Source organism: Lacerta agilis, chromosome 3 (assembly GCF_009819535.1).
Source record: "Lacerta agilis isolate rLacAgi1 chromosome 3, rLacAgi1.pri, whole genome shotgun sequence".
NCBI lineage: Eukaryota > Metazoa > Chordata > Lepidosauria > Squamata > Lacertidae > Lacerta > Lacerta agilis.
The window spans coordinates 79,956,303-79,974,940 of record NC_046314.1 but is presented as its reverse complement, the minus strand read 5'-3'; the positions used below and the strand labels follow the sequence as shown (position 1 = coordinate 79,974,940).

Here is an 18,638-nt window from a genome sequence, read left to right as displayed (position 1 = left end):
CGGCGTATTATAATTCTTCCCTATACCCAGAGGTCTCAGGGCGGTTCACAGAACAAACACCTAGTGTTTGAAGGACAAAAACACAGAGGACTTGTAGAAGTAGATTGCTTCAAGCTTCAGTTAGTTCCCCGCCTTTGTCCAGAGCAGATAGGAAGCTGCCTTACATGGCTCTGGGCTTCTCTGATTTGCAGTAGGATTGTTCAGGTAGTATAAAGAAGGATTCTTCATGAGTTACTCTTTCTGTTAAAGGTAAGGAAGCAGGTGTTGTGGCCTGGTTTCTTTTGTTCTACAGTTGTACCTCAGGTTACATACGCTTCAGGTTACATACTCCGCTAACCCAGAAATAGTGCGTCTGGTTAAGAACTTTGCTTCAGGATAAGAACAGAAATTGTGCTCTGGCGGTGCAGAGGCAGCGGGAGGCCCCATTAGCTAAAGTGGTGCTTCAGGTTAAGAGCAGTTTCAGGTTAAGAATGGACCTCCAGAACGAATTAAGTTCTTAACCCAAGGTACCACTGTATAAGTTGCCTGTCTGATGTCAATGAGAGATGCTTTCCTGGCTTTGACATTAAGTGAACTGAAGCCTGAGGGAGTGGGAAAACACCAACTCCCATCCAAGGAGACATTCCCTTCAGGCAAGACCAACAGTCCCTTCCTCTACAGTCTCCCATGTACCCTAAAATCTTTTCTGAAGGGTTGGAGGACCCTCCAGAGCAGATGTGGGGCATGCACAGGGGGCTGCAGTGGGGTTGTGCAAGCAGACATCCACTCACGCAGCACTGGATACCAACCTATTATTTTACATCATGGGATTTTTCTTTGGAAGATCATGCAATTACAACAAAATTTATAGGACTAGGACACCAAGTTTAGTTTGAAAAACCTTAGTTTGTCCATCAAATTATTTTCCTTTTGTTCCAAGGGGCTCATGACAGTAAATGTTAGCTAATGTTATCCCCACAGTAACTCTGCAATGGAGATTAGGCTGGCAGATGAAAAACCTTAAGGCCAAGACAAGAAAGGGACAAGAACCCAAATCTCCCAACACATATCCACTACATTGGGTCTTGAAAATCACCAGGTAAATATAAAAAGAGCAGCTTGCTGAAATGAAGGCTTCAGGACTCCATATACCCATTTCACACGGGAGTTCCATTCCCGGCCCCCATGTGCGTCAGCAGAGCATACTGTATATGTGTGCCCCATCCTGCTCCCGCCTCCATTCTGCCTTTTTCCGCATGTTGGTGTTGAGCATCAATTGGACGCACCTAAAATGATCACCACCTGTACAGGTTTTCCCCTAACTGCACAGGATAATCATGTAATATACTGCATACCTTACACACGAACAGCAGTAGATCTGCATGACAAGTAAAATCCATTGACAAAAGAAAAAGTGCCAACTTTTGCACTACTGAAATACAGCGTTCATGTGCCAACGTAAATGGAAGGGGTTCAATTTCTGGAGTTTCTTTTGCAGTCGATACTTCGGTGTCTAATGTAGAACGAGGCCACTCTGCGGTCCGACGTAAACGAATCAGATCCTTAAAGTGCTGTGTGAGTCAAAAGCACAGAATGTGTTTGCAATTTTACAACTATTTTTTTATTAAACAGAAGTTAATATGAATACAATACATAATGAGTTGAATCCAGACTGCCAGCTCCATGGAAGGTGTGAAGTGACTTCAGTATAGGAGACGACTCCCAATGGAGAAGAGGGGAAAGGAAAGTTTGACCTTTCCCTGCAGCTGCAGACATCACTCACATTCTGTTCCAGAAGACCCTGCAACATACACCACTGGGCAACCTGGGGTGTTCCCCCCCCCCAAAAAAAATCACTGAAGATTACTTCTTTCCACTTTTACCTAAAGAAGCGTCAAGTTCCATTGCTGGCAAGTCTGAATCCAGTCCGTTATTTAACAATTTCAAATATGATAATAAACCTTTAAGGATACAAAATCTCTCTAATTTCACTATTATAGTACTTCAAATAATAAATTAAAAGTAATACTTTATTATTATCATTAAGGGTGAATAAGGCCCTATCTTCAAACTTTTGTGAAAAGGAAATAAAGTGATCGTTATTCCACAAGGTAATTCTCATGGATCTACCTTCTCATACCTGCATATAGTCATTTCAGTTTAGAAATGAACACTATAACTCATATTCCATAACATAAACAGGCTAATCATATTTTCCATTGTGATTCAACCAGCCATCAAGCAATCAGTAGCCATTCCTATATCTGTATTCTCAAATCTATCCATTTAAGTCGTTGAGGAGAACTTGAAAAGGAAGCTACAGGATCACATATCCCTAAATATGTTAAAGACTTTCTTTCCCAAGTGCCATTAGAATTTATATGTGATTCCTCACACTGCCAACACTTGTCCTGCACCAGATTCAAAACAGACTTTTGTTGAGTGAGGTATCACTGAGGTGGTACCTTAAAAGTAATTCTATTTCAAATGCTCTGCTATAAGTTTCTTATCTATCCTCTTGTCAAGTCATCGTCTTTGCTTGGTATGTCCCAATTTCTTCACTGTCAGTTTGCATTTTTTGGTGCAGAAGGTATTCATCTGATGTGTAGAGATCTTTCCTATTCTAATTGATTCAAGAGGATTCTGGAAGCTTCTTTGTGCGTTACAAGCTGGAAGTTTAAAGCTAACACGCAAGCTTCTATTCTGGCCTAGAAACAGGCAGAAGGTTCCCGATATTTGCGTTATTCCTTCAGAGAAGCTGAACAGCTGGTTTAAACTGGTTCTGTTATCTCTTTCACTCAAGTTCATGCTGAATATAAGAACAGGCCAGAAGAAGCCTGAGTTTTACTTTATGTCTCTGTCCTTCTGGTGTGGTGTTCTGTACATGCTTAGGTGTTAAGGTTTTAATTTATTGTAAGCTTAAGTTAAGTCTGCTGCAACTGATTTCTTATGGACTGTGCCAATCCTGAAAATGTATTAGATTGTGACCATTGAGCTCATTTGTCTTCAGTAGTAAAACTCTGCTGGGTGAAGCTAATTGCCTCTAGTCTATTTTTTGGGAATCCTGCAATGTTTAAGTTTTTACTCTGCTAACTATACGTTGGGATCTGCTCTAGATCAATATGAGCACAATTCATGACATTTACCATTTTTTCTGATAAGGCAGCAGACCATCACGTTTGAATGCTAAGAAGGAATGTATAAAGGGGGGGGGAGGCGGGTTGAATAACTTATAGGCCTCCATCCATTGCTAAATCTAATCACCAATGACCAGCATGCCAAAAGTTTAGGAATCATGGGAGCTGTTATCTAACAGCATATGGAGGGCCACAGGTTGGTTCCCCTGGTATGTGTTTACTACATTATCCTTCACTGGCCGAAATAGGAAGAATACGTTCTCTATTAGTTGGTGTCCTAACTAGGCCATGCTTCCTGGTTAATACAACAACAACATGTAAAAATATCCAAACAGACTAGGGGTTGCATCCAAAGGTGTCAGTCATCCAATAGTGTGTCAGATAGTAAAATTTCTCTCAGCGTAACTTCTCTCAGTGGAAGCAATTTTCAACTACAGGTAGGTCTGCCATAGTCAAAACAAAATAAAAAATAAACAAAATCCTTCCAGTAGCACCTTAGAGACCAACTAAGTTTGTTCTTGGTATGAGCTTTTGTGTGCATGCACACTTCTTCAAATACTTCAGATACTTCAGGTATCTGAAGAAGTGTGCATGCACACGAAAGCTCATACCAAGAACAATTTTCAACTATTCTCTTTATCCCCTGCAGCCCCTCTGCACCCTATCTATACTTTCTCTGGGGGGTCCTCCAATCCTCCTGAGTATTTAAAGGGTGTCAGGGGGCTGTAAGGAGGGGTTGACTCTCTCCATGGTCTGCTGATAGAGACCTTACCAGCAGCTGAGTGACACTGCTGGATACAGCCCTATGAGTGTGCTGGTTGACCTTCACGCCAACTTACACATAAAGTGGTATCACCCTCCAACTCTTTCAAAAGGATCAGGTCTTACTTTTTCATCTAGACATATTGCCCAATATGCCTATTATGTTAACCTGAGAGTATATACCAGGCACATCCACATCTATAGAGACTGCGATCTACTCCCAGTATAATAAAACTGGCAGTGATCTACCCATTGTCATTGCCCATAGTTGTTGGCCTTTCTTTTAGAGGGAGAGGCCAGAGTTGTTGAGCTTCTTTTGGGGAGGGTTTAATTATATCGCTCACCCAACAGTCTGAACCCCTCCCTTCTTCTCCCACTCTGCCGCAGACGGGGGGGGGGGATCTTTAACAGCACCGCCAACGCCACCGATGGTATAGTGCCGGGGGTGGGGCGCCTCATGATCGCTCAGGAGCAACCAGGCAATCTCTTTTTTAACTACCATGATCGACCTGGAGAACCCTGCAGATCTACCTGTCGATCGCGGTCAACCGGCTGGACATTGCTGGTATATACCATAGAGATGGATATTCACCCTTCTGCTTCATCTTGTTTCAACCATGTAGGGCAGACCCAGTCTCTCACAGCTGCCAAACTAGAAGTGTCTAAAATAGGGAAGCTAACTTTTCCAGGTATTTAGAGCCTCCTTGGCATTGTAAGGGCAACTCTTGGCAGTTTTCTCCTCCTGTGTTAAGTTTCTACAAAGTATCTGCCAATACTTCAAAGCACACTTCCCAACTCACAAGAGGATAGAAAGAATCCTTCAATTCATCATCTTCCACAAACACTGCATTAGCAAAATAAAAGTACACCCTAGATCTGAAGAACATACAGTGCATTGAGACAGCAGAAATCCATGAAGTCTGTAGCTTGCATAACCCTTTAGGTGACTAAGTTATAACTGAACTACCTGCTTCACGTGAAAGAATCCAATAGAGCGATATCAAACTTTTCCTATATTCTCAGTAAAATGTCAGCAGCAGCAGGGAGATTTCCAGTTGGAGATTTTTTTTTGTTAATATATGGTTCATAGGCGCTACTCGTAAATTTACAGAAATACTTGCTACAGAGAAGTTCTTAGTATTTCCCAGGTGATGCTGAAGCTGCTAATTTAGGCACACCCAAGAGATTAAAAGCTGCACCTCCTGAAATTGTGAATGTATTCCTTTGAACAGCATACTTCTATGCCATAACACAACTACTTTTGAAAGTCCCCCTCAGTTTCAAAAGCAGTTTGCTATGTGAACTAGAAAGGGAGGGGCCTGCTGTTTGAGATATGCAAAGCCAAACCCATGTTGGGCCACAATACACTGGGTTTTAATAGAATGTTTGAAATCATCTTTGGCTGATTAATATTCTACAGTCTTTTAAATGTGTCTGTGAAAAAGGGGGGTTATTGTTTTGTTTTAATTATCTACTTGTTTTTATCCTCTATTTTATTCTCTGAACTGCCCTGAAATCTTATGATGAAGGGAGGTATATAAATTTAACAAATAATTAAAAAATAACATTTAAATGCATCTAATCCAACACCATACTAGGTAAGTCTCCAAAATAGTTTTTATCATGAGGAACTAACAGGTGCCTATATAAGAATTAAATGAGGAGCAGTTCCAAAACCAGATATACATCAGGTGATTGAATTAGCAAGCAGATTGGGCCTTAAGAGGCATAATGGAATGATTTTTGTAAAAAATGAACCTAGAACATATTTGAATTTGCAGAAACAGTTCTTTCTGCACAAGACAATAAGTATAATTGCAGAACATCATACCTTTGACGTGGCCTGTTTTAGTTTTGCCTGTTCTACTAAAAGTTTATAGGATGATCCTTTGTTGCTTTGTATTTTCTCTTTTTCCATCTGTTCCACCAAAGCCTTCTGTTTTGCTTTTAGTAAGTTAAGTTGCTAAAAGAAAATGTTAACAGACGTAATATGAAAATGTAAGCAATAAGATGCAAGATAGATATGCACTTTCATATGATGGTCAAGTTAAAGTTTTTAATTTTTAGTTTTTATATTTCCAAAACTTTAACAGACTGCCAACAGAACTGAACTATAAAACCAGTTCAAACAGCAGCTTTAAAGCTACAGAAACTGGTGAGCCTTCACTGACTGCGAAAAGCAGTGAGTATTTGCCATATACTTGTCCTCAAGGCCTAGAATTTTAGATGGCTGGACAGGGAATTGTTAAATAACTGCCATATGTAAACCAGTGGTTTCTAAACGTTTTTGCCACATTCCTCCCACCAATGTTTCAGACTCATGTGAGCTCCTGTTCTCCCCAGGTGGTGGAAATCTACTCCACCCTGCAGAGCACACATAGGATCTCCTCAGGTCCCTTGTCTGCAATTATTGTATTGTCAATATTTGCCACACTTGCACAACTTTCAGATAGGTTCATGGTTGCTGTGGGAAAGCCAGGCACCTGGAATTTCCTCCAACTTGTCCCTTTGCCTCAGTGATCTCTGGCTATTCGTTTGCTCACTTACAAAACCCTACCCCAAGGTGTACAAAATCAGGAAATCACACCTCAAAATCAAAACAGGGTTATCAATCATAACAGAAATCTCAAAACCACTACAATGAACTGGAAGTTACCTGTTTGTGATGAACAAGCTGCTTTCTGATCTTTCTGGAATATAATCTATCTAAGCTACTGTTGCCTTTTGAAGACCTATTGAGGCTTTGTGTGTGTAGATTATTATTAATGAAGCTCCACTGATTGCCTACAAGAAAAGAGTATGTTATTTAACAGTTGACAGAAAAAGCAATATTTTTGCCACATACAAACTAAACATCCATTATGCATGTCTAGCATAGCAACGATAACCTGTAATGTTCAGGTTCTTTAACAACATGAGATTTATTATATATTATGCACATAAAACAAAGAACAAAGTGTTAAGATTAATCTACATGGACAACACACCTAATCCAAAGCCCCCCCCCCCCCCGCATGATGAATCCCCACCTACGACATAGGATAGATTTCCAGAGTGCATAATGGAGCCTTCAACCGCTGATCCTCAGACAGGTACACCACAAAGCACACAGTCATTTCTTCCAACAGAACAGCTGTAAGCACAAATAACCTGCATGCACAGCACTGGAAGGAGCAGGGTCATGGGATCTACATACGCAGGTGGCATTTCCACTGGAACAAATGGTTGCATGTGCCATCCGAATTACCTGTGCACATAGGTGCCAGCTCCCTAGGGCCCTGGATGCCCTAGCACCCAGAAAATTCCCCATGAAGGGGCCAGGCACCCGCAAATTTCAGTGCCAGGGCCATGCACACTGCATGCCACCCATGGCCCTGGGCATGCACAGACGCGGGGCCAAGCTGGCACTCCTGCTTTTGTATAGCTAAGGGCTGCCAAGAAAGGTGGTGGTAAGGACTCCAATACGTCCTACGGAGACTCACCCTGCACATATTCAGAATTCTTATTTTTATTTCTCTTCTAGGGATGGTATCCAACCAAGTACTTCTGCTAGCGCAAGGATTTCACTTGTGCAACTGAACTTTCCCTCCCTCTTCTCTCTCCATGCACCCTCTGCAAATCTGCTCTGGAAGGTTGGGGGAAACCCCAGAACACATTTAGGGGGCACAGGGAGAGGAGAGGGAAGGCAAGCTCTGTTACGAAGCCAGAAGTCCTTGAGGCAGAAGAATTCCTTTGTTGAAGAGTCTTTTCCTGGGGCTCAGAATTATCCTTAAAAATAAGGATTTTCTTGTCTGATGGGATGCCTTTCTCCTCCACAGGCCAGGAGTAGCAATAAAGCACACTTATAAAATTATTGTGCTACTTCTAGTTTAAAGTTGACCACCACTTGCACAAGTAAACAGGCAGGAAGGAAGTGAATGGGGTCATTGTCCACGTGGTGAGATAAGTGCACTTCACTTGCATAATCCTGCCTAGTGGAGTGAGTGATTCCATCCTCCACTTCAGAAAATGGTAGGTGAATGCAAAGTACTGTCAGATTGCCTTGTGTGTGCAAACAGCTGCCAAGAAAGGTGGTGGTAAAGGCTCCATTATGCCCTATGGAGATTCTCCATGCATGTATCCAGTATTGTTTATTCCTATTTTCAAAGTTGCTTAAAAGTACAGCATATGGACATTTTACAACACTCTGCCTTTTACAAATTGCACATTTAAACTAAGTTATCTAATCTCAGATAATTAACAAGCAAGCTTTGCCATATTAAGTATATATATATTGCACCTGTCAAGAATCTGTCTCTCTCTTTTCCATTCAAAGGCTTCTTAGCTGTAGCTGCTTCATCTTCCACAGTTGCCACGTAGTCCAAGAGTCTGGATACCAGCATTACAACCCAGCTAATCATAGGAATGTCTAGAACACCTTTAAAATAAGACAATTTGATCAAGTGATTCAATAAAAAAAACTTCAGTTAAGAAAAAGAGCGAGGGCATGGCTCATTAGTAGAGCATTTGCTTTGCATACAGAAGGTTCCAGGTTGAATCCACAACATTTCCAGGTAGGGCTTAGAACAGAGCTTTCCAAAATGTGTGTCGTGAAACATTAGTGTGTTGGCTGCACTGTGTTGCGCAAACACTCCCAGCACTCCTCCTGGGTCTGGAAAGGGATTAGTTTAACCTCTGGCTAGTAAAACTGAATTACTGTGTCATGAAATGATGCATATCTAAAAAGTGTTTCACCAACATGAAAAGTTAGAAAAGCTCTGGCTTAGAATGTCCCCTGTCTGAAAGCCTAGTGAGCTGCTGCCAGTATGTCAACAGGACTGAGGCAGAATCACTATAAGGCAGTTTCCTATGCCCCTATGGAAACAGAGTAAAGGATGTTTCTACAGCCAATTCAACAACAGTTTATGTTTCCCTATGCATTGTAAGCCTTGAAGTATGTAGAAAAGATGCACATTCAAAGAGGTTTGGGAAAGCATTCTTATATCCAGAATGGGTATTTTGACCTTAGGACCAGGGCCTAGTGATCTGTGCATGCACAGGTGTTTTCCAGACACACTTTGTACCGCAGCACCTTGTACTCCTCCCAATCCTCACATTTAGGGGACCTCCTAGAAGAGCAATCAATGAGGTTGCAGGAGGTGGGGCGGAATGGCCAATCCCTTTTTCTGTGATCAGACTGAAGCACAGGCCACTTAATCCAAGCTATGGCACTGTGCACCCTTGAATGGCTATTTAAACCAAAATGCAACAAAACAAAACCAAAGCATTAAATGTCAGACCAAAAATTAATCATTTACTTCTATCACATGTCATTACCACAAAGTCCGCTAAAGGTATTTTAAACCCTATTCAAAATACATCAAAAAATTAGCCAGTGAGTAGAATAAATTATTCCTCTCTCTCTTTTTCTCCCCACACTGCAAAGCATCAATTGCATCAATTAAACTTTCACCTGACCTGCAAAAATAATCAAAGTAGCAGTCAGAGATAGTGTTTTAAATACCAAAGTTGGTGAGGAAATATATTTCATGAAAACTACATAAATCTATATTACCTTCTGTGCATCTGTGGGTGGGTAGCTGAGGTTGAAGAGGGGACAACAGGTTATCCAACAGATTCAGCAAACTTTCTAAGACACCAGTATTGCTGAGTGATCTTTGGCCAATGCAAGAAAGTAACATGAAGACCCTAAATATATACATAAAAAGTATTTTTTAATTTTTTTAAAGACCCTTTGAGGTGCAACTCAAATTCATAAGCAAAGTAATAGTAACCAATCTGACAAAATTTTACTGCTGCATTTGGAAAGAGAAAGACAACCAGAGGAAAACACTGTTAGAGTCAACCAAATAACTAACTAAATTAACCGTTTCCTCCTCTTTTAGTTCCTCATGAGTAAAGATCAAAATCAAAGTGCAACTACTTGGTACAGAGTATTTAGAGCCGCTAACAAGATTATGGAAACATCCTAGGCCAAATCAACCAATATATAGATTCATACTCCAAAATAAATATGGTTACGACAGCTATAAGGGTGTCAATTAGATCTGACGTGTTGGTGGGTAGACGTAAAATCCTTTAAGCTTTTTGCCTATTCTACCTAATTTCCTGTGATAAATCTTTCCAAGTACTGTTTAACTGAAAAGTAAAAACAAGGCATCTTATAAAGTACCTGTCCTGTGGAAAAATGAGAAGTTGCTCTGAATTATACAATTCTTGAAGGACGTTTGAAAGGAACTGCCCCCACCACCTTTCGCCGCCACACAGCTGAACAAGCAGAAGGCCTGCATGCAGGCGTATCTTTGGAGTCCCACTGATGCACAAGTGCTTGAACAATTCTTCACAAGCTTGAGCATGAAACGTACTTTGTAGAACCACAGGAACAGAGTGCCCTTTAAAGAAATCAACAAAAAATCAATTGCAAGTTGTATTCTTTGCACAATAAACGTCATCTAAAGGTTGCTTCTAAAATTTAATATAAGCTACATAATTCTGCCCAAAATGCATCAACTTCAATGAAGTCCCCCCTCCCTTAGGTGTGAGAAAGAACACAAACACTTGCCCAGAAAGCTTCTGCCATAGAAGCTTATTATTCAGATAAGTAAGCACAAAAGATATTGTAAACTGAGAATTTATGTGAATTCTCCTACTTTTTCTGCCAGGCAGTGGTTCAGGCATGGTGTGCTTTCTCTACTCATCAGCAGGTGGACATTTTAAAGACAGACTTGACCACAAGACAACTCCTATTTCCCCATTTGAACTGGTTATTACTCAGAGTACAGTAACTCATTGCAGCCTAGCACCTATCCTTTATGCATACTGGGAACATGATGGTTCTAAACAGGTGAGGTCCCTGTGGACCGGAGGCAGGCAAATGCATTGTGGCAGTAGGTTTCTTAGGGACACAAGCAACCCTCATTTTGCATGCATTCAAAATACATGCAACCATGCACAAGCAGGTTGTTTTCGGATATGGCAGAGGGTGGGGCAGGCTAATGGGTTTTCCACTGGTGCACATGACAACCAGGAATGCAGCCCACCCCCCTTGGAGTTTGCCTGTACTTTTATACTTTTGTCCCATTCATTTAACTTGAAATGTTTATCTGCTGTGTGTGAGAAATACCAGTGTTCCTCATAAGCCCTGAGTCCACCAACAGTACTGTAAGAAGCATACATGTACATGTCCAGCACTGACAATGAATTAATAAGCAAGCTTATAATTCCATACTTGTCAATAAATATAATTAAGCTACCAACCATTGGAAGAATGGAGCAAACTAAGTAAAGTATCCAACAGGTATCGGATAATAGTGCGCAACTGCTCCGTGGAGGACATCTGAATCAGCTCTTTGGGATCACTTTGTTCCTTGAGAATCTTCCTGCTTGCACCTAGAGCTACTTTGAGCCTCTGCACAGCGTGATGAGCCAAATTTAGCTGTAGTTGTAGCTGAATGCAGTCTTGATAAGCAGAAAATACTCGACTGTCTTCCTCTACTGCTTTATCTGGCTTTCGTAGAAAATACTGAGCATTGTTAGCACTGTTCAACGGAGGAAGATCAATGCTTTGCAGAAGTGTTTCAAGCCTATGGCAGGCTAAATTATACCTGTAAGAGTGGGGACAGGGGGCAAAAGACACCTTTAAATTATAATTCATTATTAAAAAACACACCCCATCTAAGAACTAAAAGAAACAACATTTTAATTGCACACACTCATGCCTCGATGCTGTAAACAAAGCAATGAACAGGAGGATATATCTGTATCTATCTGCTGTGTGTGTGTACGCACGCTGTTAAAACTTTAAAATTAACCCTGAACAATACATTTCCAACACCTCATCTTACCTGCACTGTATGTCTTCCTGCAACGCAACCATCATGGCTAAGTGTTGATCAATTTCTGGCTGGTTTGCAGATTCAACTTCTCCTCGTAAAGGATCATGCATAATCTTCAGCTCACTTTCCAGTGGCAAAATATATGTGTGCCCATAGTAAAACCCTAAAGGAATTTTGGCTCTAGCATTTGTACTTCCATAACGACCAATGACTGTAATCTAAAATGAAATGAAAGACAATGAGACCTTCAGTGTAGTTTCATAGTTTTGAAACATGAGAAACATGCAACAACTGGGCATTAACTACATGTAAGAACATTTATAAATCCATCTGATAAGAGACAGCATTTTTAATTGAAATTTTTTTACCTTCATGAACCTGCAAACGGGTGGTGGTATTAAATCATGCAGAATGAGAGAATGGGTGCTAATATCTGTAGCAACCACTAGCCTCCTTCCATCAACTTCTTCACCAAGTGTCCAGATATCAATTGACAAGGAAGCAAGATCACCACAAGTTGGAATCAATACATCTGTCAATAAAATGGGTCTGCCAAAATCCAATGTCACAAACCTCCTTGCACCTTTAAAAAAAAGTTAGGCTTGATGTCAATACTTAATAGATAAAATGAGCTCAAAGTGCCAATGCTAAAAGGGTAGTCTCAATTAAAACACAAACCAAGAACACAAGAAACAAAAATGCACTTCTAAAGCTATCTAAAGATTTCGAACCTCACTAGAGAAGTTACTTTTCTAGTAGCTATCACCGGCACAATTTGGACAATCCTTCAAACTATGGTTAGGTGAATTATGAACAAGCTGCAGGCTTGAACACTCTTAATTTCATATGACAAAGCAATCTGCTTTTAAACAGAAGAGTTCAAAATTAGGCAGTTCTAAGCCATGGCTATGCCTAAAGTAGCTCTGGGCTATTAATTCCCAATAGCCTAGAAAATGTGAACTTTGAACATTTTTGCATTAAAGGAAGATAACAGCATTTACCTGAATGCATTCGCTCTATTATGATGGACTGATGAGGTGGAGGCTGAAGAAAATGTGAAGCATGTGATATTGCAAGAGCAAGGCCAGTCCCAAGTGGATTCTGAAAAAGGGGAAATTAACCAATATATCAATCACTGCATTTTCTATTAGTGATTACCTAAAGCTCATGCAAAAGTAAAGGGAGGCAAGCTTTTGGAAACTCAAACTTGAAAACCTCAACAGTTAACACTGCATATGGATTAGTTTATTAGCACACCAATGGAAAAGATTCAAAGCATTAACGAGTTATCTATTTACACTGAAGCTTCATTATGAAGAATTTTAGCTTAATAGATGTGGGGATATTATATAAAGGACTTTTAACAGCACTAGCTCTCAAAACATACTGACTACACCTTGAAAAATAGGCAAACTAGCAATCACTCAAAGTAGTTCCTATCATTAACATTAGTTAGACTGGAATTTCATGAAAGCTCTTCTGTTTAGTTACCGTTCTGGACTTGTTTGCATTTTTGTTGTGTGCAGAAAGGTTAACTGGTGGAGGATCAATGACTGAGCCCGGGAAAAGCTGTGCAAGCTCTGCATTGATAACAGCAGAAACTGCCTCATTAGGTGGTGTTAGAGGCGGAGTCATGAACAGGGGGGTTGTTTTAGGAGTGGGCGGGATGACATCCGACGGGTGAATGAAGAACCCTGGGGCTGCTACTGAGTTGGAAGGCACAGAGTTGTGAACAGGACCAACTGCTGATGCTGCTGCAGCAGCTGCTGCTGTTGTCTGATGTAGTTTTGCTTCCAGCTTTGCTTTCTGCAGGGAAAATAAAAGCAGCATATGTACAGTAGGGCCAGTGCTGCCTCTATGAAGGCACTAGCAATAAAAGCATTAGCAACAAGCAGCATGAACAGAACAAACAAAAAAGCAAATAGCCTCAGCTTTTGTTTAAACTCATACCAAAGGTTACTACCAAAAAAGATGCAAAGTAGCACAAAAAGGTGATAAACAATGCAAGGGAAAAAATGGGATTTATAAGAACTAACATTTAAAAATTCACCTAAATTCAATTCAGCATGTGGGTTAGAGAGACAGACTCATGTACCAACCATATCAACTGAAGCAGTCCACTTCAGAAGTGATGGCCCAATTCAGCGATATACATTTAGTCCAAATGTATTAATTGGAATTTTGCTTATGATTCAAGGCTTAAACCCAAATGAAGTCAGAATGATTACAAGGTGGCTCATACATTCATATATCAATATATATATATACACTAATATGCTAGACTCTGACACATCAGAGAACCTTGAAGGAGGCACGCACCTGAAAACGCATCATATATACGAGATTCTCAGACAGATGTGTGTGTGAACACATTTTAAGAGTACACTGCCCCAGTTTGCACACTTGGAAGTAAATTCTACTGAAATCAATAAACTTATCACAAAAAGGCACTTAAAATGGTGGTCAGTCTTAATATACTTTTGTTTAACTGGGCTGTGTACAGCTCTAAGAAGTGCAAACTGTGAAATTTGACTATCAAAAGGATTACTGGCTTAAACAATACAAAGTAATATGGCCCAATTGGATTTTAGCTAAAACAGACATTTGTAGGAACAGTACATCTTTCCTCTTTGTTAACCCTGTAAGATTCATGTTGCATAGCTGTTACTAAACAGAGGCCTGTGTGTTTCATACTGAAAGAAATCTAACTGTATTTTCCACCTTTATCTCAGATTAGAAAGAAAAATCTGGAAAGACCTATGTGTAAATTAATGTTAACTTAAGATGCAAACTCCCTATATGTGTGGAATACCTTTTTGTTTAGGGATTCAAGAACAACTCATGTGCTCTTTGTATTTTTGTACTGATTTGAAGTGGCTTCTAAGCTATCCTCCGGAGATGTACTCTTGCTGAAAATTTTTGATTTTTTTTTTTAAGAGAGAGACTTTTTGTAACTATGGTAACTACTCTCTCAGCTTTTGAAGTTTAGAGACATCATGAAAGAGATGGCCTCCAACCTGTTGCTGAAGCTTCAAAAGCTGCTGCTGTTTCTCTTGAAGCACTTGGAGCTGTTGCTCGGCTGAGGCCATTGCATGAGAGAGAGACTGCAAAGCTACCTGGGCCGCTGAACTCAGTGCTGTCGAGGCTTCCCCAACTGTCCCAGATGAGAGGCCACCAACTGCTGGGGTAACCCCGAAGGTACTCACTGGCATGAAACAAAGAAACAAAAAAACATGTATGTAGAAAAGCAGCACACAAAGCATTCTTCTAAATATGCATTCCAGTAGTATAAATGCTAAAAATGAAAGCAAGCTTGAAAGAAAGGAAAGGGAAAAAAGCCAATCACTAGAGAACATTTACCTTTCATCACAATATTTACCATTTTATGCAGCTTTTATTCAAAATTAAGTTTGCAAAAGCAAGCAGGGAAATCAAAATACTGGTATACCCAAATACACACGTTTTTCTCATCACATACACTTTGGTCTGGTTTTAAAAACTGATGTGGGGGGTCAAGTTAACCACTGCATTCTAGGAATCTTTTTATCCGTCTAGTGTGGTTGGTTAAGAAAGTAGTAATAAAATGTATATACCAGTAAACGTACTTGCATCGTCCCTTTCTATTCTTGTCCCATCACTAGTCGAGACGCAAGTAAAGTGCAGAGGTTCAACTTCCAGGAGACCAGTGAGGGAAGTAAAACTACCTTCAGCTGCTGCACAGCTACTGATCTTTCCGTTTCCTGAATTAAAAAAGCAATTATTGTTTAATTTCGACATTACTAGAAATAAGACCATAGTAATCAATGTGGGCTATGGACACCGCGACAAATGCACATGGAAAGTTATTCAGTATTGTAGTATTCAATGTGTTGCCCCATATCCTGTCTGATGCTGACATCCAGTATACTAGGCTCAAGTTAACGACATTCCAGATGTTCCCCCCTTCAAGCATGCAAAGTACAATTCTACAAACTTGGATAGAACCCTAACGACCATGAGTGGGCTTGCACTCAAAAAAAAAAGCAGGCTTTTCTGGACTTCCTTTCCTTCTGCAATCTCCCTCAAATTGCTCCTGAGAGCAGGGGGGCCCTTCAGAATGCTGCAGCACATGGCACCAAAGTCCAAAGCAGGAAGGGAGAAATTAATTAAAATCGGCAACCAACAAAAAACATCTTTATATGAGCTGGAGTACTTTCTGCTCATGCAAGGCCATCTTTGTATCCAAGCCATTAAAAACCAATGTGATAAAAGCAAGAATTTGATCTACATATTTACTTATCTTGAAGGAACATTTTCTGAAAAACAGTCAACTACCAGAGGTTATACATTTGAATCTTAAGTAAAACTGGCCATTTGGCACAAATATGAGATCACCAGGGGCTGCACTTGCTAACCCGCTGCCCTTTCCCCCATATTAACCCCATTCAACTACAGTACTAAGCTCTTTCTGGCTTCGCAACTTCTCTTCTCTTTTGCAGCCCCACTTTGCACTCATTTTTGTTTTCATGCCCACGCTCATGCCTTCCCCTCCTTCTGTTCAGTGACAACACTGCACAAGGAAAGTTATGTAAATGTAAAGAAGTTATTGCAAAAGAAGAGTAGAACATTGATTTTGAAGATCTCCCAACTATATTAGAAGCTGACAGTACCATCTGATCTATGTGCATACCTAAGAGAACATCAGATAAGTCAATCTCATCTGACTGTACACCAATGCTGCTGTTATAGATATTCTTACAAGAAGAGCCACTCATTTCCAAATCGAAGAGCACCGGATCAAAAGGCGAACTATACAATCCATATCTGGAAAGAGAAAGACAATTCGGCCTCTTAACTGATGTAAAGAAGTGCATATTTGATTTATGGGATACAACTGACAAACTTAAAGTTCATAGTACTTCCAAACTGGATCACAGTTGAGTACTGGATTTCTTCCACATCTTCAAGATAGTTGTTTCAGGAAATAAGGAACGAATTGGTTCACTGCATCAGTTAATATGTTTCACAGAATCGTACTGGTGCAAACAAAAATTATGAGGCATGTTAATTTCTTTGAAATATGAGGGAGCAGAGCTTCCATAATGCAATGCCGCCGCTCCTTCAATCTGTGAGCAGATTCTTGTTAATTTTGCCCGAGAGAAGGCAACACCTCTCTTGATTATGTTGCTGCTGTTATTAATATTTTTTATTTCATTTCTGAATTGCTTCCCTTGAAACACCCCAAAGAGATTATTACATATTAGCACCTACTATACTAACCCCTTAGGCTTGTTCCCAACTAAAACCATGTGCTGATACATTTAGAGAATATCTGACACTATTTCCTGGTTCCATTGCTCTCTCTGCCCCATTCCACCTACCGTATTTTTCGGTCCATATGGCGCTCTGGTCCACAAGATGCACCTCTTTTTTAAAGGGGAAAAACCAGGGGAAAATATTTTCCTGGTTTTCCTCCTCTAAAAGGCAGGGAGGAGGGCGCTGGAGGGGGAGCACCTGCTCCATTCACAGCGGCTCATCCCCGCTTGCTATAAAGGGACATGGGGATGAGGGGAGAATGCTCCGTTTCTCCCCTCGTCCCCATGTCCCTTTAAAGCAAGCGGGGATGAGCCTGCTTTTGGCATTGGCGCACGGGGCGCAGGGTGGTGGAGAAAGCAGCAGCATCCCCGCTGTTTTCTCCACCCCTCCGTGCCTTGCACTGATCCCAAAAGTCTGCTTTTGGGATCGGCGGGCAGCATGTGGGGTGGTGGAGGAAATCCTCCACCAACCTCCCTGCCACCCACCGATCCCAAAAGCAGGCATCGCAGCTGCCTCCCCCCACCTCTCGCCGAACGTGGCAGGGGATGGGGGGAGGCAGCAGGAAGCGCAGAGGATGTTGCTGGATTGTGCCAGCAGCTCCGTTCATGGAGCTGCCGGCACGATCCAGCAACATCCTTCGCTTCCCGCTGCCTCCCCCCATCCCCTGCCGCGTTCGGCAGGAGGTGGGGGGAGGCAGCAGAAATGTTGCTGGATCGTGCCCAGCACCTCCGTTCGCCGAGAGAAGCTTCTTTCGGCGAATGGAGGTGCTGACACGATCCAGCAACATCAGCGCTGCCTCCCCCCACCTCCCGCCGAACGCGGCAGGGGATGGGGGGAGGCCACGGGAGCGAAGCCTTCGCTCCATAAGGCGCACAGGGATTTTCCCTTTCTTTTTAGCAGGGAAAAGGTGCGTCTTATGGAGTGTAAAATGCGGTACTCTGTGAGGAAGGGACCTCATGAACCAGCTACTGCTGAAGATGCCTAGAAAACACAACATAAGGCAGGTTACCAGAAGAATGTATGCTATTACCGTATATACGTGAGTATAAGCCGACTTTTTCAGCCCATTTTTTGGGCTGAAAAAGCCGCCCTCGGCTTATACTCAAGTGATGCGGGCGGCTGCAAAGGGACAAGCGGCAAGAAAGGGATCCTTTCTTGCTGCTTGTCTCCCCTGCCCTGCCGATCCCCCATCTGTGCCTGCTCTCTGATCCCTCCTCCTGTGCCTGCTCTGCGCGAGGATCGCCTCCTCCTCCTCCTCCTCCCGTCCCTTCTCCCCGAAGGGGAACAGAGGTAGCGACGGGGCAGCGGGAGCAGGAGGAGGACAAGTATCGAGCAGGCGCGCGAGCCGGCTCAGCCCCAGAGAGCCTGTTGCTTTTGCCCCCATCCCATCCCAGCTCAGTCCGCCATAGAAACTGCCCACCCTGAAACTACCCACCCCTGAAACCTTCCCAGAAACTTCCCCCCTTAATTCCTCCCTGAATATGCCCCCTCCCCCTGAGCCCTCCCTGTAAAGAGACCTTTCTTTCCAAGCCTTCCCTCTTAACCCCTGCCCATCCCAGCTCTGCCCACTGTAGAAACTGCGCTGAGACTCTATGATCCTGTGCCTGCTCTACCCCTGCCCATCCCAGCT

At 41.8% G+C, this 18,638-nt stretch overlaps 1 protein-coding gene across 9 annotated transcripts in view; it reads right to left on the bottom strand.

Annotated features, from left to right (window-relative positions):
- Nucleotides 1-18,638, bottom strand: part of BIRC6 (baculoviral IAP repeat containing 6) — a 137,569-nt gene that overhangs the window by 79,225 nt on the left and 39,706 nt on the right. For 4 of the 9 annotated variants that reach the window (XM_033144475.1, XM_033144477.1, XM_033144479.1 and 1 more), the window contains exons 22-35: nucleotides 16,383-16,516; nucleotides 15,307-15,453; nucleotides 14,731-14,918; nucleotides 13,205-13,519; nucleotides 12,715-12,814; nucleotides 12,082-12,296; nucleotides 11,723-11,931; nucleotides 11,136-11,482; nucleotides 10,051-10,270; nucleotides 9,433-9,566; nucleotides 8,158-8,295; nucleotides 6,535-6,662; nucleotides 5,710-5,841; nucleotides 1,335-1,550 (exon numbers count right to left, since the gene is read on the bottom strand). In XM_033144475.1, the coding sequence (XP_033000366.1) occupies nucleotides 1,335-1,550; nucleotides 5,710-5,841; nucleotides 6,535-6,662; nucleotides 8,158-8,295; nucleotides 9,433-9,566; nucleotides 10,051-10,270; nucleotides 11,136-11,482; nucleotides 11,723-11,931; nucleotides 12,082-12,296; nucleotides 12,715-12,814; nucleotides 13,205-13,519; nucleotides 14,731-14,918; nucleotides 15,307-15,453; nucleotides 16,383-16,516 (2,623 nt within the window). The remainder of the gene's footprint in view (nucleotides 1-1,334; nucleotides 1,551-5,709; nucleotides 5,842-6,534; nucleotides 6,663-8,157; nucleotides 8,296-9,432; nucleotides 9,567-10,050; nucleotides 10,271-11,135; nucleotides 11,483-11,722; nucleotides 11,932-12,081; nucleotides 12,297-12,714; nucleotides 12,815-13,204; nucleotides 13,520-14,730; nucleotides 14,919-15,306; nucleotides 15,454-16,382; nucleotides 16,517-18,638) is intronic. The other 5 variants (XM_033144478.1, XM_033144480.1, XM_033144481.1 and 2 more) reach the window with 4 other exon arrangements.